This window comes from Salmo salar, chromosome ssa09, assembly GCF_905237065.1.
Source record: "Salmo salar chromosome ssa09, Ssal_v3.1, whole genome shotgun sequence".
Classification (NCBI taxonomy): domain Eukaryota; kingdom Metazoa; phylum Chordata; class Actinopteri; order Salmoniformes; family Salmonidae; genus Salmo; species Salmo salar.
In genome coordinates, this window is record NC_059450.1 from 96363723 (window position 1) to 96390444 (window position 26722).

The 26722-nt window shown below is 44.4% G+C and overlaps 2 protein-coding genes across 4 annotated transcripts in view; both read left to right on the forward strand.

Moving 5' to 3' along the window:
- LOC106591766 (synaptopodin) overlaps positions 1-8960 on the forward strand; it is a 66219-nt gene extending 57259 nt beyond the window's left edge. For all 3 annotated transcript variants that reach the window (XM_045724244.1, XM_045724246.1, XM_045724245.1), the window contains exon 5: positions 4782-8960. In XM_045724244.1, coding sequence (XP_045580200.1) covers positions 4782-5675 — 894 coding nt within the window. In that variant the 3' untranslated portion in view covers positions 5676-8960. The remainder of the gene's footprint in view (positions 1-4781) is intronic.
- A 1940-nt stretch (positions 8961-10900) lies between these two features.
- Positions 10901-26722, forward strand: part of LOC106612270 (tetraspanin-17) — a 101269-nt gene continuing 85447 nt past the window's right edge. Inside the window, exons 1-2 of the mRNA XM_045724256.1 lie at positions 10901-11489; positions 24258-24308. Coding sequence (XP_045580212.1) covers positions 11391-11489; positions 24258-24308 — 150 coding nt within the window. The 5' untranslated portion in view covers positions 10901-11390. The remainder of the gene's footprint in view (positions 11490-24257; positions 24309-26722) is intronic.

A 26722-nucleotide genomic window follows, 5' to 3' on the forward strand; every position in this document is an offset into this window, starting at 1 on the left:
GATCTGAATGAAAGAAATAATCTTATTAAATACTTTTTTCTTTACATAGTTGAATGTGCTGACAACAAAATCACACAAAAATAATCAATGGAAATCCAATTTATCAACCCATGGAGGTCTGGATTTGGAGTCACACTCAAAATTAAAGTGGAAAACCACACTACAGGCTGATCCAACTTTGATGTAATGTCCTTAAAACAAGTCAAAATGAGGCTCAGTAGTGTGTGTGGCCTCCACGTGCCTGTATGACCTCCCTACAACACCTGGGCATGCTCCTGATGAGGTGGCGGATGGTCTCCTGAGGGATCTCCTCCCAGACCTGGACTAAAGCATCCGCCAACTCCTGGACAGTCTGTGGTGCAACGTGGCGTTGGTGGATGGAGTGAGACATGATGTCCCAGATGTGCTCAGTTGGATTCAGGTCTGGGGAACGGGCGGGCCAGTCCATAGCATCAATGCCTTCCTCTTGCAGGAACTGCTGACACACTCCAGCCACATGAGGTCTAGCATTGTCTTGCATTAGGAGGAACCCAGGGCCAACCGCACCAGCATATGGTCTCACAAGGGGTCTGAGGATCTCATCTCGGTACCTAATGGCAGTCAGGCTACCTCTGGCGAGCACATGGAGGGCTGTGCAGCCCCCCAAAGAAATGCCACCCCACACCATGACTGACCCACCGCCAAACCGGTCATGCTGGAGGATGTTGCAGGCAGCAGAACGTTCTCCACGGCGTCTCTAGACTCTGTCACGTCTGTCATGTGCTCAGTGTGAACCTGCTTTCATCTGTGGAGAGCACAGGGAGCCAGTGGCGAATTTGCCAATCTTGGTGTTCTCTGACAAATGCCAAACGTCATGCACGGTGTTGGGCTGTAAGCACAACCCCCACCTGTGGACGTCGGGCCCTCATACCACCCTCATGGAGTCTGTTTCTGACCGTTTGAGCAGACACATGCACATTTGTGGCCTGCTGGAGGTCATTTTGCAGGGCTCTGGCAGTGCTCCTCCTGCTCCTCCTTGCACAAAGGCGGAGGTAGCGGTCCTGCTGCTGGGTTGTTGCCCTCCTACGGCCTCCTCCACGTCTCCTGATGTACTGGCCTGTCTCCTGGTAGCACCTCCATGCTCTGGACACTACGCTGACAGACACAGCAAACCTTCTTGCCACAGCTCGCATTGATGTGCCATCCTGGATGAGCTTCACTACCTGAGCCATTTGTGTGGGTTGTAGACTCCGTCTCATGCTACCACTAGAGTGAAAGCACCGCCAGCATTAAAAAGTGACCAAAACATCAGCCAGGAAGCATAGGAACACAGAAGTGGTCTGTGGTCACCACCTGCTGAACCACTCCTTTATTGGGGGTGTCTTGCTTATTGCCTATAATTTCCACCTGTTGTCTATTCCATTTGCACAACAGTATGTGAAATTTATTGTCAATCAGTGTTGCTTCCTAAGTGGACAGTTTGATTTCACAGAAGTGTGATTGACTTGGAGTTACATTGTGTTGTTTAAGTGTTCCCTTTATTTTTTTGAGCAGTATATATATATATATACTGAGATCATGTGACCGATCATGTGACACTTAAATAAAGTCCACCTGTGTGCAATCTAACTAATTATGTGACTTCTGAAGGTAATTGGTTGCCACAGATCTTATTTAGGGGCTTCATAGCAAAGGGGGTCAATATATATGCAGTTATTTTTTTCATTTCACTTCACCAATTTGGACTATTTTGTATATGTCCATTACATGAAATCCAAATAAAAATAAATGTACATATTGTAATGCAACAAAATAGTAAAAACGCCAAGGGGGATGAATACTTTTGCAAGTGACTGTACAGGTATTTATATTCTTGGCTCTGACATTGCTCTTTCTGATGTCTTTTTAAACGTATGGATGATGTGTGCATTGTTATTGTTTTGCTAGATATTACTGCACTGTTGGAGCTGGAAACATAAGCAATTTGCTGCACTGGCAATAACATAAGTAAAACTTTGTATGCGATCAATAAACTTTGATTCATTTTGATTGGTATAGGGGGTAACTTCAGAGTTACACTGGTTCAAGTGGAAAATAAAGCTCCCGAAGAGCCTAGGCAGGGTAACAGCAAATCTTGATAACATTTGCTCAAAGTTCATGTTGTCCTTAGGGCAAAATAGGCACAGATCTAGGATCAGCTTGCCCATGCCAAATACTAAATGTAACCAGTAGGGGTTGAAAAGTGCAAAACTGACCGTAGATCAGTGCCGTACTCTGAATCTGATGAACACTAGTTCAAGGTGAAAAGAAAGCTCCCCAGGAGTCTTTGCCGGGTATCAGCAAAGCCTGTGAGAGCTTAACATAATAAGAAACTCTCTTGTAAAAGCAGGCCTACTGTACCAAAGCCAACATAAGTCTAGGGAACAGCATATCTGCCAAGCTCTTCAGGAGCCTAGGGAACAGCAGACCTACAGTACCAGGCTCTTCAGGAGCCTAGAGAACAGCATATCTACCAAGCTCTTCAGGAGCCTAGAGAACAGCAGACCTACAGTACCAGGCTGCTCAGGAGCCTAGAGAACAGCAGACCTACAGTACCAGGCTCTTCAGGAGCCTAGAGAACAGCAGACATACAGTACCAGGCTCTTCATGAGCCTAGAGAACAGCAGACCTACAGTACCAAGCTCTTCAGGAGCCTAGAGAACAGCAGACCTACCAAGCTCTTCAGGAGCCTAGAGAACAGCATACCTACAGTACCAGGATCTTCAGGAGCCTAGAGAACAGCAGACCTACAGTACCAAGCTCTTCAGGAGCCTAGGGAACAGCAGACCTACAGTACCAAGCTCTTCAGGAGTCTAGAGAACAGCAGACCTACAGTACCAGGCTGTTCAGGAGCCTAGAGAACAGCAGACCTACAGTACCAGGCTGTTCAGGAGCCTAGAGAACAGCAGACCTACAGTACCAGGCTCTTCAGGAGCCTAGAGAACAGCAGACCTACAGTACCAGGCTGTTCAGGAGCCTAGAGAACAGCAGACCTACAGTACCAGGCTCTTCAGCAGCCTAGAGAACAGCATATCTACCAAGCTCTTCAGGAGCCTAGAGAACAGCAGACCTACCAAGCTCTTCAGGAGCCTAGAGAACAGCAGACCTACCAAGCTCTTCAGAAGCCTAGAGAACAGCATATCTACCAAGCTCTTCAGGAGCCTAGAGAACAGCATATCTACCAAGCTCTTCAGCAGCCTAGAGAACAGCATATCTACCAAGCTCTTCAGGAGCCTAGAGAACAGCAGACCTACCAAGCTCTTCAGGAGCCTAGAGAACAGCAGACCTACCAAGCTCTTCAGGAGCCTAGAGAACAGCATATCTACCAAGCTCTTCAGCAGCCTAGAGAACAGCATATCTACCAAGCTCTTCAGGAGCCTAGAGAACAGCAGACCTACCAAGCTCTTCAGAAGCCTAGAGAACAGCATATCTACAAAGCTCTTCAGAAGCCTAGAGAACAGCAGATCTACCAAGCTCTTCAGGAGCCTAGAGAACAGCAGATCTCCATAAAGGTTAGTCAACTCGGCCAAACTGCTGTAACGTGAGAGGGACACTGAAGACCAGGTGTCCTGTTTGGTTAATTAAGGGAGCTCACACACACACACACACACACACACACACACACACACACACACACACACACACACACACACACACACACACACACACACACACACACACACACACACACACACAGATTGGAGCTCATAGTCTGGGTTGCTATGCAGTCTGTTTTCAGCCCGACTTGTTGTTTTCTTGTCAAGGACACCATGTAACATGGTTAAAAACAGTTAGGTAGCCAAGTCTGTGAGCTGAATGAATATAACTAAATTCCTCTGTCGATCATGTTCAATATATTCAAATGTTTTAAATGGACAGTTCACTATCTTTTCCTTAAATACACCCAGTGGTGGAAAAAGTACTCAATTGTCGTACTTGAGTAAAAGTAAAGATACCCTTAATAGAAAATGACTCAAGTAAAAGTGAAAGTCACCCAGTAAAATACTACTTGAGTAAAAGTCTAAAAGTATTTGGTTTTAAATATACTTTAAATATACTGGTAGATATGCTGGTTCTGAGGTCATTCTGTAGTGTCACGTCCTGACCAGCAGAGGGCGTATTGCTTAGTCTTGGTCAGGATGTGGCAGGTGGTTTGTGTTTGTTGAATGTTGTGTTGGTGATTGGGACTTCCAATTGGAGGCAGGTGTGTATAGTTGCCTTTGATTGGAAGTCCTATATAGGTGTGTGTGTTTGTCTTTGGGGTTGTGGGGAATTGTTTTTGCACTGCGTTTTTGGATAGCCAGCAAAACTGTTGTTGATCGTGAGTACTGGTTATTGTTTTGTTTTTCCCTGTGGATGCTTTTCATTTTCCAATTAAAAGAATGAGTATCCACATACCCGCTGCGCCTTGGTCCTTTTCTATCCAGTATGACATTTTCAGCGACGAGTACGACATAATCTGTGACATGTAGCCTATACACTAAGTGCTACCGGTGCTGTTTTGTTTGGTCTGTTGTAGATTTCAGTTCTTACAGCACTGTCAATCAAAAAAAACACATCTTCCCTCATTTAACATTTTTAATGGTGCCTTACATTCATGTCTCTTTACCCTAGATTAACATTATCATGGTGCCTTACATTACTGTCTCTATACCCTAATTTAACATTATCATGGTGCCTTACATTAATGTCTCTATACCCTAATTTAACATTATCATGGTATTTTACATTCATGTCTCTGTACTTTTAATCTCTCTCCACAGATGAGGAAGGAGTCCCCTCCGACCACGACCCCCGCCACCACCCCCACCAGGACACCGCAGTTCACCCGTCGGTTCAGCAGCCCAGAGGGACCCCCCACTTCCAGGCCCCTCCAACAGGCGACAGCCACCTCCCCTGCCTCCCCACCCTGGGAGACAAGGTGCAAGTCACCCACTGTGGTCAACCAAGCCACCAAACCCTTCTCCACAGCCTCTTTATCCAGGCCTAAACCATCCACTACCACTTCACCTATATCGCCTGTATCTCCCTGGGGGTCCCGCTGTCAATCCCCTAACATCAACCAGACAACCAAGCCTTTCTCCACCATCATCTCCAACTCTTCCTCTTCCAGACCCTCTCACCAAGGCACCATCCCCTCTCCTCTCTCCCCCTCACCCCTGTCCCCTCCCTGGGGTTCCAGATGCCAGTCTCCCATCGTCAGCCCCAGCCCCAACAACTCCAAGGCAAACCATCGCCTGTTAGCCAAGAACATCATCAACGCCGCCAAACGTAAAAACAGCCCGTCCCCAGGTGCTCTGAGCGGCCACAACCTCCCAATCTCCCCACTAGGTGACAACACCACCCACCAGCACCACCAGGGCTACGACCACCAGCACCACCATATCAGCTCCAAACCACCCTTCAGCCCCTACCAGTCCAGGGCCATGGGGTGCCAGTCCCCCCCCTTCACCAGCCCACCTCCCACCCCTACTGGGGTGATCCGGTCCCCAGTAAGGCTCTACAACACCAGGTCCCTCACTGACTCGGATGCTTCAGTGGAGTCGGAGGACTCTGGGCTGAGGTCTCCAGGACTGCAGCGTACCCACAACACCAGTCCCCGGGGCTGGGGCGGCAGCCTGAGGGTTAAGAGGGGTAGTTTTGGCACCGACCTATAGGGGGAGCCGGGGAGAGAGGGTCAGGAGAAAGGACCACTGAGCTTACCCAATAAGAGAAGAAGAGAACCCAGAGAGGACATTGATAAAGGGACTGGTGGGTTTTGGGCAATTCTTAATTTCATTGATGTATAGGAGCATCTAAGATGGAGGGCTCAGAGCTTGCCTCACAGGTGAGATATGGAAAGGACTTTGAAAGGAACTGATCTTGTGTGTTTGTTACTTTGGAGCATCCAGGAGTAAGGGATAATATGATGCCCTTACAACACAGCTGGGACATAGGTTGCTTCTATCTGGTGATTCAAAAGTCCACTAAAACCCACCGATTTGTCTGGCTGGCTATAGAAGAGTCCAGGACCATCAAGCTCAGAGTTAGCTCAACAGTGGGATTACTGAGAGGAGATTGAATGGACAATTCACTGTTGCCTCTGCCTCTCATTCTTATAAAATACGTTATACATTTATTTCACAAAAAGGAAATTGAAGGGATTCTAAAATCCAAAGCGACCTGTCCGCAACTTTATATTTGGATGATGTCATTGAAAAAATTAAATGTGTTGTATTCAGGAATTGCTGAAATGTAAACCTAGCTTACTTGCATTTGACTACGACAAAAGTTCAATGAAAAATACAATTATTACAGTAGCTCACTTATGCTTACTCTAAATAATTCTATATTCTCATTTGAGAGAGGCTGTATTCAAAATGGTACCCTATTCTCTACAGGATATAGTGCACTACTTTTGACCCGAGCATTATGGAACCTAGTCAAAAGTAGTGCACTATATAGGTAATATGGTGTCATTTGGGATATATACAGAGTATTGATCAGTTTCAGTACCGTAGTAGTGTCTCCAGGGAGGCAGGTATAGGAGTTTTGTAATATAATATTACAGTTTACTGGACTATGCTTTCATCAAGAAATCCCTTTGAAAGTTGCCGTGATATTTAGTAGATTAAGAAAACAAAGATGGACTATACTCTTCCCTCTGAATGAGTACGTAGAGATAGAATGGGTAGAGTCAGAGCCATATATTTATATTGACATTTTATAGATATGGTTCTGGTTACATTGTAGTTTCTCTACCATTCCATAACCTTACTATGCAAAGAATCAAGAAACATTGGCGTTATTGTGGTATTGATAGCATCACAAATGGCCCCAAAAAACATACACTACAGTATATCCTTTTTAGTGAACAGGGAAACAAACGTACACTACAGTATATCCTTTTTAGTGAACAGGGAAACAAACGTACACTACAGTGTATCCTTTTTAGTGAACAGGGAAATAGCAAACGTACACTACAGTATATCCTTTTTTGTGAACAGGGAAACCACAACACTTCTTATGCAGTCTTTACCTATCGCAGTGCAATAATGCATCTATCCCCTCTATATACTGTATATACAGTTACTGTATGTTGTTTTATGTACTGCTTTGTTTCAAATGAATGTACACATTGGCAGGTAGAAGAGAGACAGACAAAGAGGAAGTTTGTGTAGGTTTACAGTATATGTTAACCAATGGGACACAATGTTATCGTTTCTAATAATGATATGTCTACTGTCCGGGCACCGACAACATACAAACAATGACTGGGGACATGAAAATGACAACAAATACAGTATGTAGAAATACTACATTCTGAGTGATCAATATGAAACCAAGGTTTTGTTGTCACTAATGTTGTAGGGACAAACATCTGTGTGTACCACAACGATCAAGGTAGCCAATAGGAAAGATTAATAAAAAATAAAAAAGGCATTCCACAAGAGATGGTTGAGAGAATGTTGCAGTCAGATGTTAGGTTTGGGATCAGACGATAGGAGTAGGTTTGTTAAATGACCAAACTCTTGCTGAAGCAAGGCCCTGTATTCCACATACAATACTCTAAATGCACATGCACATTTCAGTTTGCTTTAGATTTTGCATTTGAACAAGTTTCACTTGATTTTGTACTTCTTTGATTCATTCTATATTCCTATTGGCACACAGTATCGGACTGACTTTGATTGGCTGAAACAGGTGTCATTCACAAAAGAAACCACACTGTTCTCCATAATTGTCATAGTACCACAATATAATAGCCTGTTTATGTTATACAGTTAAAAAACAATTATCAGTAAATGTAAACATTGCACTTCAACCCTCAGGAGGCATTGTGTATTTCAAGGCGGGGGGGGGGGGTCACCAAGGCCACCAAGGCCACCGACGTCATTCCACATCTCTCCCTCCGGCCCCGTAGTGGATCACAAACAGAACAGGACCACAGGAATGGTTCTATCATTGTCCCCTAAACACATAGGACTCTTATGTGACCGCTGCATCAGCAGATTACTGACTAGTCACATGTGGGCTGTATTCATTAGACACCAAAAAGAAGAAGAAAAAGGATAGAAACAGGAAGGGACTACCTGAGCTTGTCCAATAAGGATTTGTTTTCCATTGCACAGCATTTTGCTACAGTGTGCCCTGATGTGTTGAATCTCTGACTGACAGGGACAGCTGGTATTATGGTGACTTGGCACCTTGGGTAAGCAGGAATAACCTTCTCACTGTCATGGCTGCGTCTTAAATGGCATCCTATTCAGAGTAAACACATTTAGCTACTTGGTTTTCCTTGTGACAGCGAAGGTTATTGTCAGAACATTCACAACAGGAAAGGGGAAATGCAAAAAAAACACCCAAATGCTACGAACGGGAGAAATCAACAATATATCAACAAAACAATATAGAGCTATCGGGGTATTTCTGGTGCAGCCACTGTGGGTTTGTTTCAGCCTTGAGTAAACCCCCCCTCCCCTGAGAGTCTCCCCCTGCCAATCAACACAGGAGCCACTGTGGGTTTGTTTCAGCCTTGAGTAAACCCCCCCTCCCCTGAGAGTCTCCCCCTGCCAATCAACACAGGAGCCACTGTGGGTTTGTTTCAGCCTTGAGTAAACCCCCCTCCCCTGAGAGTCTCCCCCTGCCAATCAACACAGGAGCCACTGTGGGTTTGTTTCAGCCTTGAGTAAACCCCCCCTCCCTGAGAGTCCCCCCGCCTATCAACACAGAATGGCTATGTCCCAATCCCAAGTGTTGATTGTAATTAGTTCTTAACAGAATGTATTTTAACAAAAGGGGGAGATTTTCTTGAGTTTGGGACACAGATTTGGTAATATGACTAACAACCAATGATGTTGTGTATGTGTGTATCAACAATAGGTCTCATGTACCCCTCCTTAATTATGTGTTATTTAAATAACGGAACACAAAACAAAATAAAAGTGCTGACACTAATTTTATCAATGTTGTGTATGTGGTCTCTGTATCGCTGTCTCTTTTCACTTCAGCTCACTAAACACTTCAGTTACATTACAACAGTAGGAAGGGCCTATGTAGAGGCTAATCAGGGATATTACAACAGGAAGAAGACTATGTAGATTTTGAACAGGCTAATCTGGGAATACCTAAATTCATGGTGTTCTGTCACGATACATAATGCTACACAGTTACCATGGTTCTTATCCATACTCATCGTTTTTTATAGTATAGGACAGAGGAAAAGGACTATAATGACATACTAACTCAGAATCATTTAATGCAGCAAAACAGCAGCCACCAAGAGAAAATCAATACAGATAGCAGCTAACAAGAAAACACAAGTCTGTCAGGCAGACCTCTGGGCTTTCTGAGCCCCTTCGACGATCTCACCGGTGTCTATAAGAGATCATCTTTTCTGCATCTTAAATGGCACCCTATTTCCTAAATAGTGCACTATTTTTGACCACGATACATAGGTTTCTGGTCAAAAGCAGTGCACTATATAGGGAATAGAGAGTGTCATTTGAGATGCAGCTCTCTCCATCTCACAAGATGAATGTATTCATGAGGGAAATCTGTCATTCACACAGCCAGCTAGTGAGGACAAACTATATTGATTCTAGAGTTAAACATCCACTGGCTTTATTTACATTTCAAGAACTATGCAGTACATTTTTAAGAACAATTTTTTATTTACAATGACCCAGACAATTGTGCACCACCCTATGGGACTCCCAATCACAGCCAGTTGTGATAAAGACTGGATTTGAACCAGGGTGTCTGTAGTGATGCTTCTAGCACTGAGATACAGTGCCTTAGACCACTGTGCCACTCAGGAGCCCAAAGTTAGCCTCAGGCAATCCTAGAGTATTGCTATATCTATTTTAATATCTAATTTGTCATGAAAACATAGCCAGACAGTAGCTACACATCATCTTGGGGATACTGACTTATGGAAATCTGATTTGATGTAGCCTACATATTGGGCAGCTATACACATGTAAATGAAGGAGTTATCATAATTAGATGATTTACAGCCATGCATAGACTGCCACCTGTAGGACTAAAGAGGGGAGTTTTAATGACCAGTATCTTCCCCTGTAGTAATCTACCATAACACCAGGTTGCAGTACAACACAGGTCAGATATGGACAGGTCAGGAATCACTGATATAGCCTGGCTGACACAACCCACAGTGACTCACAGCACTGGGAAAGCTGTGACACACAGCTGGTCTGGAATGGAGGCCATTTGTTAAATGCAATATTCGCTCAGAAATTGATCTACGGCTTTGATTGGTTCTCTCAACTGTTTTCTTTCCCTCAGGGGTTGAGACGTGTTGTTTCAAATCAAATACATTTTGGGGGGGATTTGAAAAAATCCAACTGTTGTTATGGAAGCGGGGGCTGTGTTTGGCTGTGCTTGAGTGAGAATAGACACAGAGAGCCAAGATGTAAAATCACATCCCCCTTCATTATAGATGCATTATGCCGACAAAGTCAAAGACCAATTTCTTCCAGACTGATGCCAGGAGGATCTGGAGAGTTAAGTGTTAGCCAGACTATCAGTGATAGGCTCACAGCCACAGCACAATCTTTCCCCCCATACATTTAAAATTGCTGCACATATTGTCTTATTCTGTATTGCTTAATTTTTTTTTGTTTTAGTGTAGTAGTTGTACAAGGTTTACATGTCATAAAAAAAAGTCACATTTTAAACGGTCAAATAACAAATGCAACAATTGCCAGTGCCTCTTACTTGGTACGTATGTAACGTTATTTATGTTGTACAAATAGCTAAATCGTTTTCAGATGGTATGTTCATCATTCACCATTGTTCTGTTTGGGTCTGTGTACTGCACCAGGAAAAATACAAGTACCAGCAGTGCTGTTCCCGAATAATTCCACTGCAGGTCGCTCTGGAAAAAACTTATCCAGACGGGTTTCCTCGGTTCATATGACAGCGAGGGGTTGTTGTCAACAAGAAAGGTGAAATGCAAAACAACCAAATGCTATGAACGGGAGAAATCGACTATATATATCATCAACAAAACAATCATTATTTGGATTTAGCTTTCAACTATATATGTTTAGTTATGGAGAGTAACGTTGTACATTTGAACCGCAGATGAATGTATATTTTGTCCAAAGTGCTTTTGGATCTGTTGTTAGCTAGTAAGCTAACTCCAGCTAACTAGCTAGCCGGCGATGTATTTGTGATTTGGCTGGCTGGCTAGCTAGCTAGTTAGCAGATTTTTTTTCTTCCCAAAGTTGTTTTATGGAGATAGCTAGCCTGTGCGTTACACAAATAGTAGTTAGTTTGTCATTGTCGTGATTGTAGGTTAGCTAACAAGCTAACTAACCAGTGGCGTCTACATTGTTAGCTAGCTAGCTAGCCTCGACGTTACCAGGATGAGTAACGTTAGCAGTCAAAAACGCCAGCATTTTAAAGGAGCCGAAGTGAGTTGCAGTGTCAAATACTTCTTGTTTGGATTTAACATCATATTTTGGGTAAGTAGCGAACATTTTGTATTTCACACCTGCATGTATTTATTCTAAACCAGAGTTTTTCTAGTGCTGCCCCAAAAAGAGACAAAGGAACTAAAACAAGTTAAAACTATGCTCGATCGCCTAGCCCTAAAACTATATTTTCCGATGTTCTTTATCGAACAAATCCTCAAATACTGTACAGTAGGTTAGTCCCATAGATAGTGATCACTTAAGATCATTTCCTGTTATTGATTTGGTGATGGTAGCTACCTTTCACAGTGATCATCTGCCAGGTGAATGTGTCAGACGTATACATCCCACCATTATGAGTGATTTGTTGATTTGAAACGGTCAATTTTCCCATTTCCTCTCGCTCTCATATATATATAACTCTTCTTTGATGATCCATCATCCATCTGATAATATTTGACTCATTTGGGCAATATTGTGCGTATTTGTGTGGAGTCTATTGTGTGGTTCCCAGCAGTCCTAATCTGTTAGTAATGTGGGACAGCAGAATGCCAACAATAGTAGGTAGTAAATTACACTGTGGGTGGGTGCTCCCCATAGTTCTGATGAATAGCTGTTTGTAGGGTAGGTTTGGGTGTGTGTAGGCCTATGTGTGTTGGTATGCATGGTTGTGCTGTTGGAATAAGACAGCTAGCAAACTGTCTCTGTACTCTACTGCCTTAATGCCTGGCCTATCCTTGACTGTTAACCTCATACAATAGCAACTCTCACTCTGAGCTAACCTACTCCGCCCATACACACCTCGTAAAGCATGACTTAGACAGTGAGCTAGTATACAGTACACAGTAGCCACTGATTTCGTGTCAGCAACACTGTCATGGTCACACACAAAGAGCTGATAGGCTAGTCAGGGACAGGGTTATTTTATGTTGCAAGCCTAAGTAGTAATTATAAAACTGGTTGTTTGGATGCTGATTGGTTGATAGCAGGGAGTTATAGTTTGGGGCGGCAGCGTAGCCTAGTGGTTAGAGCGTTGGACTCTTTCAGTTGCAAGAGTGAATCCCCGAGCTGACAAGGTACAAATCTGTCATTCTGCCCCTGAACAAGACAGTTAACCCACTGTTCCTAGGCCGTCATTGAAAATAAGAATGTGTTCTTAACTGACTTGCCTAGTTAAATAAAGGTAAAATAAAAAATTGTGCCACAATCCCTGCATTCTTCAGGTAATACCTGTGAACAGTTCTATTAGATTTAATAATTTGCTTCCACTGTCCCACATCCCAGCCAGTCAATTTATAAACTTAATCTCCCACAGTAAAAAGTGTCTAGACAATATTTCCCCATGCTATTAGCTTAGCATTTGGTTTGCAACATTTGGGGTTTGTCTAAACTTTGCCGTCTGCCTCTCTGACCTGTGGAAAATGTATATTTGTTTGTGTGATCTCCACCGTGCCATGCAAATATGAACGTGAAGAGGCAGACAGCTTCTCTGATCCAGGCAAATTCATTTATCAGGATCATTATAATAGATATATCAAAATAAATGACAATAGAAACAAAGTTAAACAAACAAAAGTGTACATAGTTTGCTGTCATTTGAGCTGCTTGATTATTGATTTCATTATCTCAATTGTTTTGCACTGACTCTATGCACACACTCACACATACTAGACTGACATTCCACAACACACACATACATGCAAACACACACCAGTGGAGGCTGCTGAGGGGGAGGACAGCTCATAATAATGTCTGGAACGGAGCGAATGGAACGGCGTCAAATACATGGAAACACATTTCTTTTTTAAACATGATTTGATACCATTCCACTAATTCCTCTCCAGCCATTACCACGAGCCTGTCCTCTCCAATTAAGGTGCCACCAAGCTCCTGTGACAAACACACACACTACATACGCTCACACACATGCATTTTGACGACACACACACTCACACATAGACAGTCTTTTATACTCTGCACATGCGCTGCTGCTACTCTGTTTATTATCTATCCTGATTGTCTAGTCACTTTTACTCCTACCCAGATGTACCTCGTACCCCTGAACATTAACTAGGTAGTGGTACTCCTTGTATACAGCCATGTTACTACCTGGTACCCCTGCATATTGACTAGGTACTGGTACTCCTTGTATATAGCCATGTTAATATCTGGTACTCCCTGTATATAGCCATGTTATTACCTGGTACTTCCTGTATATAGCCGTGTTATTACCTGGTACGTCCTGTATATAGCCGTGTTAATATCTGGTACTCCCTGTATGTAGCCTTGTTATTACCTGGTACTCCCTGTATGTAGCCTTGTTATTACCTGGTACTCCCGGTGTATAGCCGTGTTATTACCTGGTACTCCCTGTATATAGCCGTGTTATTACCTGGTACTCCCTGTATATAGCCGTGTTATTACCTGGTACTCCCTGTGTATAGCCGTGTTATTACCTTGTACTTCCTGTATATAGCCGTGTTATTACCTTGTACTTCCTGTATATAGCCTCGTTATTTTTTTTATTGTTATACTATTTCTTTTTTATTCTGAAAAAAATGTATATATATTTTTTTCAACTCTGCATTGTTGGGGCATAAGTCAGCATTTCACTGTAAAGACTACACTCGTTGTATTCGGCGCATGTGACCAATAAAAATGGATTTGAACTGTGTGTGCGGTGCATCAAGGGTGTATTCATTCCCCCGATTTCTATTGCAAATGTTTCTTAAACAGAAGCAAACGGAACAAAATGGGGAGGGACCTCCCTGAATTTGTCCAATAGAAACTCCTTTTGTAGTCTAGGTTGTAGCAACCTTGTGATGGGTATAGGGAACATTAGAGTATCATTTAGTATCCTAAACCTATCAATGTTACATTGAACTGGGTGAATGGAATATGAATGACAGTCATCCAATATGCTGCTAGGCTAACTGCTAGACCTAAAAGGAACTAGGCTAGCTAACTTGAGACCTACTAGGCCTGCATATTTCTTACACTTCTAATGGCCAGTTTGGCTAGTTGTTGACTCCCAGAAATAACACTTCTCGTGGTCAGTTTGGCTAGTTGTTGACTCCCAGAAATAACACTTCTCGTGGTCAGTTTGGCTAGTTGTTGACTCCCAGAAATAACACTTCTCGTGTTCAGTTTGGCTAGTTGTTGACTCCCAGAAATAACACCTACCTGTCTAGCTCAGTGATTCTCAGCTGGTGGGTCGCGACCCATATTTTGGTTTTGAGTGGGTCGCAGGTGTCTGAGTGAAAATATTAATTTTGTTTCAATGAAAAACTACTCCAGTCTGAACTTAAACAACTTAGTGTGTAGAAATGATAATTAACTTACGTTTGTAAATAATTTAATCTCTGAACAAATTTTCTTCAATTTTCTTCATATACATACACACATACACACACACACACACACACACACACACACACACATTTGGTCTCAAGCCAGGGAGTTTACTAGCATTCTTCATCAAGAATATGGGCAACATTTTATTATTGACAATGAAAGAGGTGAGAATGTAGTTCCCTTGTTATGTAATTGCTACATTTACTATCAATATAGTGTAAAAAATAAAGTGTTTTCTCCAGATTGTATTTTGGGTCCTGAGGATAAACCAGTTAAGAACCACTAATCTAGCTTGTAAACATAATTAGCTGACTCTGTCTTTTATCCACGTCGTAATTAATCATGTTTTTCACTCCAGTTCTCAGATGTTTGGGAACCTTACAGGGTTGTAATTAACAGAGTTTCTGAGCAGCCTGGATGCTATCTGTATGAACCTTATGGTCTCCACTGTAACATTATACAACTCTGTTATTAATATCAGGTCTCCACTGTAACATTATACAACTCTGTTTAATATCAGGTCTCCACTGTAACATTATACAACTCTGTTTAATATCAGGTCTCCACTGTAACATTATACAACTCTGTTTAATATCAGGTCTCCACTGTAACATTATACAACTCTGTTTAATATCAGGTCTCCACTGTAACATTATACAACTCTGTTTAATATCAGGTCTCCACTGTAACATTATACAACTCTGTTTAATATCAGGTCTCCACTGTAACATTATACAACTCTGTTTAATATCAGGTCTCCACTGTAACATTATACAACTCTGTTATTAATATCAGGTCTCCACTGTAACATTATACAACTCTGTTATTAATATCAGGTCTCCACTGTAACATTATACAACTCTGTTTAATATCAGGTCTCCACTGTAACATTATACAACTCTGTTTAATATCAGGTCTCCACTGTAACATTATACAACTCTGTTTAATATCAGGTCACCACTGTAACATTATACAACTCTGTTATTAATATCAGGTCACCACTGTAACATTATACAACTCTGTTATTAATATCAGGTCTCCACTGTAACATTATACAACTCTGTTATTAATATCAGGTCTCCACTGTAACATTATACAACTCTGTTATTAATATCAGGTCTCCACTGTAACATTATACAACTCTGTTATTAATATCAGGTCTCCACTGTAACATTATACAACTCTGTTATTAATATCAGGTCTCCACTGTAACATTATACAACTCTGTTATTAATATCAGGTCTCCACTGTAACATTATACAACTCTGTTATTAATATCAGGTCTCCACTGTAACATTATACAACTCTGTTTAATATCAGGTCTCCACTGTAACATTATACAACTCTGTTTAATATCAGGTCTCCACTGTAACATTATACAACTCTGTTTAATATCAGGTCTCCACTGTAACATTATACAACTCTGTTATTAATATCAGGTCTCCACTGTAACATTATACAACTCTGTTATTGATATCAGGTCTCCACTGTAACATTATACAACTCTGTTATTAATATCAGGTCTCCACTGTAACATTATACAACTCTGTTATTAATATCAGGTCTCCACTGTAACATTATACAACTCTGTTATTAATATCAGGTCTCCACTGTAACATTATACAACTCTGTTACTATCTTAATGTATTCTAGTCCCTGAGAAAGGCAGTTGTGTGGTTTGTTGCACCCCAGATAACACATCCAGTCATCTGATAGGCCCTACGTTGATTACACATTATGAGGTGTGGTGAATTGGGAATGTGTGAATCTTTTTTCAGCAGAGTATATAACCGATGAATGTGGTTGGCTTTGAAAGGTCATTCATTCATCTGTTGATGGAAAGTGTCTAGTATGTAGGCCCTTTCCTAGTTTATATAAAGCACTGAGCTGAGCATGGGACTGGCTGTGTAGCCTAGGGTTAAGGTTGGGTAAACTGAGGTTAACTCGCACTCTGAGACCAAGGTTAACAGGATCACATGGATTAAGGAGAGCTTCTCCCCCAACTGTCTATTATCCTACTGTCCGCATGGAGATAGGATGGAATCCCTAGCCGCAGTGTGATTATGATACATACAAACGAGAGAGAGATGGAGAGAGAGAGAGATGGGGAGAGAGAGAGAGAGATGGGGAGGAGAGAGAGAGAGATGGAGGGAGAGAGAGATGGTGGGAGAGAGAGACGGTGGGAGAGAGAGACGGTGGGAGAGAGAGACGGTGGGAGAGAGATGGTGGGAGAGATGGTGGGAGAGAGAGATGGTGGGAGAGAGGGGGAGAGAGATGGTGAGAGATGGTGAGAGGGAGAGATGGTGAGAGGGAGAGATGGTGAGAGGGAGAGGGAGAGATGGTGGGAGGGAGAGATGGTGGGATGGAGAGAGATATGGGGAGAGAGAGAGAGAGGTAGAGATGGAGGGAGGTGGTGGGAGAGAGAGAGAGAGATGGTGGGAGGGAGGGAGATGGATGGAGGGAGAGAGAGATGGAGGGAGGTAGAGAGAGATGGTGGGAGGGAGGGAGAGAGAGAGAGACGGTGGGAGGGAGAGATGGAGGGAGAGAGATGGTGGGAGGGAGAGAGAGAGATGGTGGGAGGGAGGGAGAGAGAGATGGTGGGAGGGAGATGGAGGGAGAGATGGGGAGAGAGAGAGAGAGGTAGAGATGGAGGGAGGTGGTGGGAGGGAGAGAGAGAGAGAGAGATGGTGAGAGGGAGAGATGGAGGGAGAGAGAGATGGAGGGAGAGAGAGATGGTGGGAGAGAGAGACGGTGGGAGAGAGAGACGGTGGGAGAGAGGGGGGGAGAGAGATGGTGGGAGAGAGGGGGGGAGAGAGAGATGGTGGGAGAGAGGGGGAGAGAGATGGTGAGAGGGAGAGATGGTGAGAGGGAGAGATGGTGAGAGGGAGAGGGAGAGATGGTGGGAGGGAGAGATGGTGGGATGGAGAGAGATATGGGGAGAGAGAGAGAGAGGTAGAGATGGAGGGAGGTGGTGGGAGAGAGAGAGAGAGATGGTGGGAGGGAGGGAGATGGATGGAGGGAGAGAGAGATGGAGGGAGGTAGAGAGAGATGGTGGGAGGGAGGGAGAGAGAGAGAGACGGTGGGAGGGAGAGATGGAGGGAGAGAGATGGTGGGAGGGAGAGAGAGAGATGGTGGGAGGGAGGGAGAGAGAGATGGTGGGAGGGAGATGGAGGGAGAGATGGGGAGAGAGAGAGAGAGGTAGAGATGGAGGGAGGTGGTGGGAGGGAGAGAGAGAGAGAGAGAGAGAGAGATGGTGGGAGGGAGAGATGGTGGGAGGGAGAGATGGTGGGAGGGAGAGATGGGGAGAGAGAGAGAGAGAGGTAGAGATGGAGGGAGGTGGTGGGAGAGAGAGAGAGATGGTGGGAGGGAGGGAGATGGGGAGAGAGATGGATGGAGGGAGAGAGAGATGGAGGGAGGTAGAGAGAGAGATGGTGGGAGGGAGGGAGAGAGAGAGATGGTGGGAGGGAGAGATGGAGGGAGAGAGAGAGAGAGATGGTGGGAGGGAGAGAGAGAGATGGTGGGAGGGAGAGATGGTGGGAGGGAGAGAGAGAGATGGTGGGAGGGAGAGATGGTGGGATGGAGGGAGAGAGAGATGGGGGGAGAGAGATGGTGGGAGAGATGGTGGGAGAGAGGGGGAGAGAGAGATGGTGGGAGAGAGGGGGAGAGAGATGGTGAGAGGGAGAGATGGTGAGAGGGAGAGATGGTGAGAGGGAGAGGGAGAGATGGTGGGAGGGAGAGATGGTGGGATGGAGAGAGATATGGGGAGAGAGAGAGAGAGGTAGAGATGGAGGGAGGTGGTGGGAGAGAGAGAGAGAGAGATGGTGGGAGGGAGGGAGATGGATGGAGGGAGAGAGAGATGGAGGGAGGTAGAGAGAGAGATGGTGAGAGGGAGAGATGGTGAGAGGGAGAGATGGTGAGAGGGAGAGGGAGAGATGGTGGGAGGGAGAGATGGTGGGATGGAGAGAGATATGGGGAGAGAGAGAGAGAGGTAGAGATGGAGGGAGGTGGTGGGAGAGAGAGAGAGAGAGATGGTGGGAGGGAGGGAGATGGATGGAGGGAGAGAGAGATGGAGGGAGGTAGAGAGAGAGATGGTGGGAGGGAGGGAGGGAGAGAGAGAGAGATGGTGGGAGGGAAGAGAGGTGAGAGAGAAGGGGGAGATGGAGGGAGAGATGGGGAGAGAGAGAGAGAGGTAGAGATGGAGGGAGGTGGTGGGAGAGAGAGAGAGAGAGAGATGGTGGGAGGGAGGGAGATGGGGAGAGAGATGGATGGAGGTAGAGAGAGATGGAGGGAGGTAGAGAGAGAGATGGTGGGAGAGAGAGAGAGATGGAGGGAGAGAGAGATGGTGGGAGGGAGATGGAGGGAGAGATGGGGAGAGAGAGAGAGGTAGAGATGGAGGGAGGTGGTGGGAGGGAGAGAGAGAGAGATGGTGAGAGGGAGAGATGGTGAGAGGGAGAGATGGTGGGAGGGAGAGGGAGAGATGGTGGGAGGGAGAGATGGTGGGCTGGAGAGAGATGGAGGGAGAGATGGGGAGAGAGAGAGAGAGAGAGGTAGAGATGGAGGGAGGTGGTGGGAGAGAGAGAGACATGGTGGGAGGGAGAGATGGTGGGATGGAGGGAGAGAGAGATGGTGGGAGGGAGATGGAGGGAGAGATGGGGAGAGAGAGAGAGAGAGGTAGAGATGGAGGGAGGTGGTGGGAGGGAGAGAGAGAGAGAGAGAGAGATGGTGGGAGGGAGGGAGATGGGGAGAGAGATGGATGGAGGTAGAGAGAGATGGAGGGAGGTAGAGAGAGAGATGGTGGGAGGGAGAGAGAGAGAGAGAGATGGTGGGAGAGATGGAGGGAGAGAGAGAGATGGTGGGAGGGAGATGGAGGGAGAGATGGGGAGAGAGAGAGAGAGGTAGAGATGGAGGGAGGTGGTGGGAGGGAGAGAGAGAGAGAGAGAGATGGTGGGAGGGAGATGGAGGGAGAGAGAGAGATGGTGGGAGGGAGATGGAGGGAGAGATGGAGAGAGAGAGAGAGAGGTAGAGATGGAGGGAGGTGGTGGGAGGGAGAGAGAGAGAGAGATGGTGAGAGGGAGAGATGGTGGGAGGGAGAGATGGTGGGAGGGAGAGATGGAGGGAGAGATGGGGAGAGAGAGAGAGAGGTAGAGATGGAGGGAGGTGGTGGGAGAGAGAGAGAGATGGTGGGAGGGAGGGAGATGGGGAGAGAGATGGATGGAGGGAGAGAGAGATGGAGGGAGGTAGAGAGAGAGATGGTGGGAGGGAGGGAGAGAGAGAGATGGTGGGAGGGAGAGATGGAGGGAGAGAGAGAGATGGTGGGAGGGAGAGAGAGAGATGGTGGGAGGGAGAGATGGTGGGAGGGAGAGAGAGAGATGGTGGGAGGGAGAGATGGTGGGATGGAGGGAGAGAGAGATGGTGGGAGGGAGATGGAGGGAGAGATGGGGAGAGAGAGAGAGAGAGAGAGAGAGAGGTAGAGGTGGAGAGAGAGAGAGAGAGAGAGAGAGAGATGGTGGGAGGGAGGGAGATGGGGAGAGAGATGGATGGAGGGAGAGAGAGATGGAGGGAGGTAGAGAGAGATGGTGGGAGGGAGAGAGAGAGAGAGATGGTGGGAGAGATGGAGGGAGAGAGGGAGATGGAGGGAGAGATGGGGAGAGAGAGAGAGAGGTAGAGATGGAGGGAGGTGGTGGGAGGGAGAGGGAGGGAGAGAGAGAGAGATGGTGGGAGAGAGAGAGAGAGAGAGATGGAGAGAGATGGAGGGAGGTAGAGAGAGATGGAGGGAGGTAGAGAGAGAGATGGAGGGATAGAGAGAGAGATAGATGGAGGTGGAGAGAGACACGGTGGAGATGGAGAGAGAGAGAGCATTTGAGTGAGCGTTTCTATCTCGCTAATCCCACTGGATTAGTTTGATGGGACTACACTAACCTCTGATCTCCAACTAATACCTTACCTGGACTCACTCTGGTGTACTCCCCAGGTAAAATAAATGTCAAATAAAAGTCACAGCCAGGTCCCAGGGGCACCCTGACCTTCAATATAGGATTTATAGGCCCAGCAGAAAGGACGGGAAAATAGTTTACCTTTTTTAAATTATCAATATATACAATAGACAATCATCCTAATTATTTAAATTAAGATGGGGGTCATCGCTGCCTGCTCACTTTACTGATTAAACCTAATTTAATCTAGTAGATTATTTGCAAAATGTTTGCAACAATAATGTATTGTTCAGTGTTGTGTTTTTAGAGTTGGCTCGTAAAACTGCCTCTAACTTCCTTCATACTGCAAACAGAGACATACACATGGAATCCACAAGTTCCTCTGACTCTATATAAAGTGCCACATTCCCAAATGATCCCTTTAAAACAGTTTGTCTGAACAACCTCTCTCTTTCTCTCGCACTCTTTCTCTCGCACTCTCTCTCTCGCATCTCTCGCACTCTCTCTCGCTCTTGTCAGAATTACATGGCCAGTACTGAATAGAGGAGAATCCTGGCCAATTGTGAGCGCTTCAGAGATTGTTTTACAACCGGTGTATGCAGCATTGATTTCATCAACTGAACACCTGTGTGAACTGCTTCTCAGGCAATTGAACTCTACTCTACTGAACTCTACTCTACTGAACTGAACTATACTCTATTGTACTCTACTGAACTATACTGTACTATACTCTATTGTACTGTATTGAACTCTACTGAACTATACTCTATTGTACTCTACTGAACTATACTGTACTGAACTATACTGTTGTCGTGTCTTTGGCTATGCCGGATTAAGTGATATGACATGCTAACTTATAAAATGATTTCTCTGTAATTAATATTACCTGATTAAGCTAATCATGTAAATGTAATTAACTAGAAAGTCGGGGCACCACGGAAGAACGTTTATAGAGCCGTTATCTTCCGAATAAACTCTTAAAATACTTTGTAATATTTTACATCGATAGCAGTCAATATTAACCCTTATCTTATTTTCAGTCTCATAATGAAAGTTGTAAATTCTTGGCTATCTTCACGAACCCTGGCTAACAAGTTGAATCAGCAATACAAAATTGGGTTTAATTATTTATTTACTAAATACCTAACTAATCACACAGAATTACAAATACACCGAATACAAATGATGTCATACAGAAAACGTCCCGGTGGACGGAACCTGGTTACACAAAGGAAAGGGGGTTGGGCTTGAATGAAAGAGCGGGAAGATTTAGGAACAGAGAAACAGCAGCTAGGCTATCGTAAATACATTATCTTATGCATTCTAAATTACCGCCCATTTGGAAAAGGAAAATGCAATAAATATTTACTCTGAGCTGCGCTTCGGTAGATTGGTCGTAGATGCTGGCCGGGTTGGCCAACAGATCTTCCTGTAAACTCTTAAGAATGTCTCTGGTGGTAAATTGGATATGTGGTGGTATCTTCGGCCGTCTGTTAGACTGGATCCGTCGTCCGTCCTTTCCTAGCCCACGTCTACAGCGGCAGTATCACTTCTGTAGTGAATAAGCTCAAAGTTCATACCATTCGCCACCAAAGCTCACGCCGAGGTTGGCTTAGTTCTGTCCTTGACATGTGTGTCCTTCTAACGTAGAGGCTGCAGACCTCACGTGCTGGAACAACGTGGATATCTTTTCGTCAAAGGCTTATATAGTGGAGAGGGGGGAAGGATGTGTTTCATCGTTTATAACCCCTCCTCTTCACAGGGGTGGGCCACTGATCAAGCAGGGCACTTTCCTTATGAAAACCCAATTCTCTCATTTGGAAGCTAAAATTACATTTCATCTCCTAACAAACAATTTCAATATCAAACATTTCAATTGCATAACAATTCCATGTGACTCTGATAACTAGAGGGCGTATACTTTCTCAGATACAGTTTATGTCGTCCTGTCATCAGTCATAATGTCTCAGATGACAACCGAAATGAAATCCATACTCATTACGTTATCAAGCATATTTCCAACTGGTTTTATTAACAAAATATGGTTCCTTTCCCCATTTGTTTGATGTTCCCAGACTCTCTATATTTAACAGGACAGCAGTCCTTCAGTAGGGTCAGTAAGAGAGGGGAAGGGAGAAAGGTATTTATGGGGGGGGGGGGTCATAAACCTTACCCACAGGCCAACGTCATGACACTGTACTGTATTGTACTCTACTGAACTATACTCTATTGTACTCTACTGAACTATACTGTACTGAACTATACTATATTGTACTGTATTGTACTCTACCTGACTATACTGTTCTTTGAATAAACCTATTTTTCTCCCCCTGATTTTCTTTGGGGTCTGTGTTACTGAAGAGTAACATCAACTGCTAACAGCTATATATACAAAAGTATGTGGACACCCCTTCAAATTAGTGTATCCGTCTATTTCAGCCACACCCGTTGCTGACAAGTGTATAAAATCGAGCACACCGCCATGCCATCTCCATAGGGAAACATTGGCTGCAGAATGGCCTTACTAAAGAGCTCAGTAACTTTCAACGTTGCACCATCATAGGATGCCACCTTTCCAACAAGTCAGTTCATAACATTTCTGCCCTGTTAGACCTGCCCCGGTCAACTGTACGTGCTGTTATTGTGAAGTGCAAACATTTAGGAGCAACAACGGCTCAGCCGCGAAGTGGTAGGCCACATAACCTCATATAACAGGACCGCTGAAGCGTGTAGCGCGTAAAAATTGTCTATCTTTGGTTGCAACACTCACTACTGAGTTCCAAACTGCCTCTCGAAGCAACTTCAACACAATAACTATTTATTAGTTGGGAGCTTCATGAAATAAGTTTCCATGGCTGAGCAGCCGCATACAAGCCTAAGATCACCATGCGCAATGCCAAGCGTCGGCTAGAGTGGTGTAAAACTTGCCGCTGTTGGACTATGGAGTGATAAATCATGCTTCACCATCTGACAATCCAATGGATGAATCTGAGTTTGGCAGATGCCAGGAGAACGCTACCTGCCCAACATACAATGACATTCTAGACGACTTTGTGGCAACTGTTTGGGCAAGGCCCTTTCCTGTTTCAGCATAACAATGCCTCCGTGCACATAGCGAGGTCCATACAGAAATTGTTTTGTGGAAGAACTTGACTTGCCTGCACAGAGCCCTGACCTCAACCCCATCGAACACCTTTGGGATGAATTGGAAAGCCGACTGCGTGGCCGGCCTAATCGCCCAACATCAGTGCCTGACCTCACTAATGCTCTTGTGGCTGATTGGAAGCAAGTCCCCGCAGCAATGTTCCAGCATCAAGTCAAAGCCTTCCCAGATGAGTGAATGTTGTTATAGCAGCAAAGTGGGGACCAACTCCATATTAATGCCCATGATTTTGTAATGAAATGTTTGACGAGCAGGTGTCCACATACTTTTGCTAATGTAGTGTATATGTGTACAGTCAGTTTACTTTGATGGAATATGCGTAGTGTTTGTATGTCATGTAACCTTCTGCTTCTGTGTTTTATTCAACAGTTACTGGGAGCAGCCTTCCTGGGCATAGGACTATGGGCATGGGCCGAGAAGGTAAGAAACATTTATTATTCAAATATTTTCATGACATTTTTTCAGGTGTCCGGATAGTCCAAATTCTAAACAAAATAACAACAACAACAAAAAATAGCAAACATGCTGCTTTTCTCTGGTTGTTTGGCTAACAGCAAAAGAGAAGTCAGATTTTTCACCATGATCGTACTGATCATGGCTTTTCTGGTGAATATTTTTGCATTGATCTGTGTCAGGTATTGTTGAAACTCTCTTATGTGAGCACCTGTAAATGCTATTTGAATTGGGGGAATAGCATGCTGAAGTCAGGGTAGCCTGGAGGGATAAATACATGCTGATGCCAGGGTAGCCTGGAGGGATAAATACATACTGCTGTCAGGGTAGCCTGGAGGGATAAATACATACTGATGTCAGGGTAAATACATACTGTTGTCAGGGTAGCCTGGAGGGATAAATACATACTGCTGTCAGGGTAGCCTGGAGGGATAAATACATACTGATGTCAGGGTAAATACATACTGATGTCAGGGTAGCCTGGAGGGATAAATACATACTGATGTCAGGGTAGCCTGGAGGGATAAATACATACTGATGTCAGGGTAGCCTGGAGGGATAAATACATACTGATGTCAGGGTAGCCTGGAGGGATAAATACATACTGATGTCAGGGTAAATACATACTGATGTCAGGGTAGCCTGGAGGGATAAAAACATACTGATGTCAGGGTAGCCTGGAGGGATAAATAGCATACTGAAGTCAGGGTAGCCTGGAGGGATAAATACATGCTGATGCCAGGGTAGCCTGGAGGGATAAATACATACTGATGTCAGGGTAGCCTGGAGGGATGAATACATACTGATGTCAGGGAGGGAGGTAAATACATACTGATGTCAGGGTAGCCTGGAGGGATAAATACATACTGCTGTCAGGGTAGCCTGGAGGGATAAATACATACTGATGTCAGGGTAAATACATACTGATGTCAGGGTAGCCTGGAGGGATAAATACATACTGATGTCAGGGTAGCCTGGAGGGATGAATACATACTGATGTCAGGGTAGCCTGGAGGGATGAATACATACTGATGTCAGGGTAGCCTGGAGGGATAAATAGACAGCAGTAGCTCAAGACACTGAAACTTCATTCAAAAGTTGAAATTTTTTTAAATGTAAGAATTTCAAATGTCATAGTATATCATTGTATGGAGAAATGTCACCAGATAATTGAATTAAGACAAAGCGTTTCAATTAGTAAAATAGGCCTATGAAAAATCTCTCAAAAAATAAACGCTCACTCGTGTAGCCCATTCAAATGCTTACATGTGTTCAGGTATTGGGTTATCCGTGCCTATTCCTTGTCTGTAGTGGTATACTATCCTGAGCTGTTTATATACATGGAAATACAGTTGAAGTGGGAAGTTTACATACACTTAGGTTGGAGTCATTAAAACTCATTTTTCAACCACTCCACAAATGTCTTGTTAACGAACTATAATTTTGGCAAGTCGGTTGAGACATCTATTTTGTGCATGACACAAGTCATTTTTCCAACAATTGTTTACAGACAGATTATTTCACTTATAATTCACTGTTTCACAATTCCAGTGGGTCAGAAGTTTACATACACTAAGTGGACTGTGCCTTTAAACAGCTTGGAAAATTCCAGAAAATGATGACATGGCTTTAGAAGCTTCTGATAGGCTAATTGACATAATTTGAGTCAATAGGAGGTATACCTGTGGATGTATTTCAAGGCTTATCTTCACACTCAGTGCCACTTTGCTTGACATCATGGGGAAATCAAAAGAAATCAGCCAAGACCTCAGAAAAAAATGGAGACCTCCACAAGTTTGTTTCATCCTTGGGAGCAATTTCCAAATGCCTGAAGATACCATGTTCATCTGTACAAACAATAGTACGCAAGTATAAACACCATGGAACCACGCAGCCATCATACCGCTCAGGAAGGAGATGCGTTCTGTCTCCTAGAGATGAACGTACTTCGGTGCGAAAGGTGCAAATCAATCCCAGAACAACAGCAAAGGACCTTGTGAAGATACTGGAGGAAACGGGTACAAAATGAACTATATCCACAGTAAAACGTGTCCTATATCGACATAACCTGAAAGGCCGCTCAGCAAGGAAATAGCCACTGCTCCAAAACCACCATTAAAAAGCCAGACTACGGTTTGCAACTGCACATGGGGACGAAGATCGTACTTTTAGGAGAATTGTCCTCTGGTCTGATGAAACAAAAATAGAACTGTTTGACCATAATGACCATCGTTATGTTTGGAGGAAAAAGGGGGATGCTTGCATGCAGAAGAACACCATCCCAACCGTGAAGCACGGGGGTGGCAGCATCATGTTGTGGGGGTGCTTTGCTGTAGGAGGGACTGGTGCACTTCACAAAATAGATGCCATCATGTGGAAGG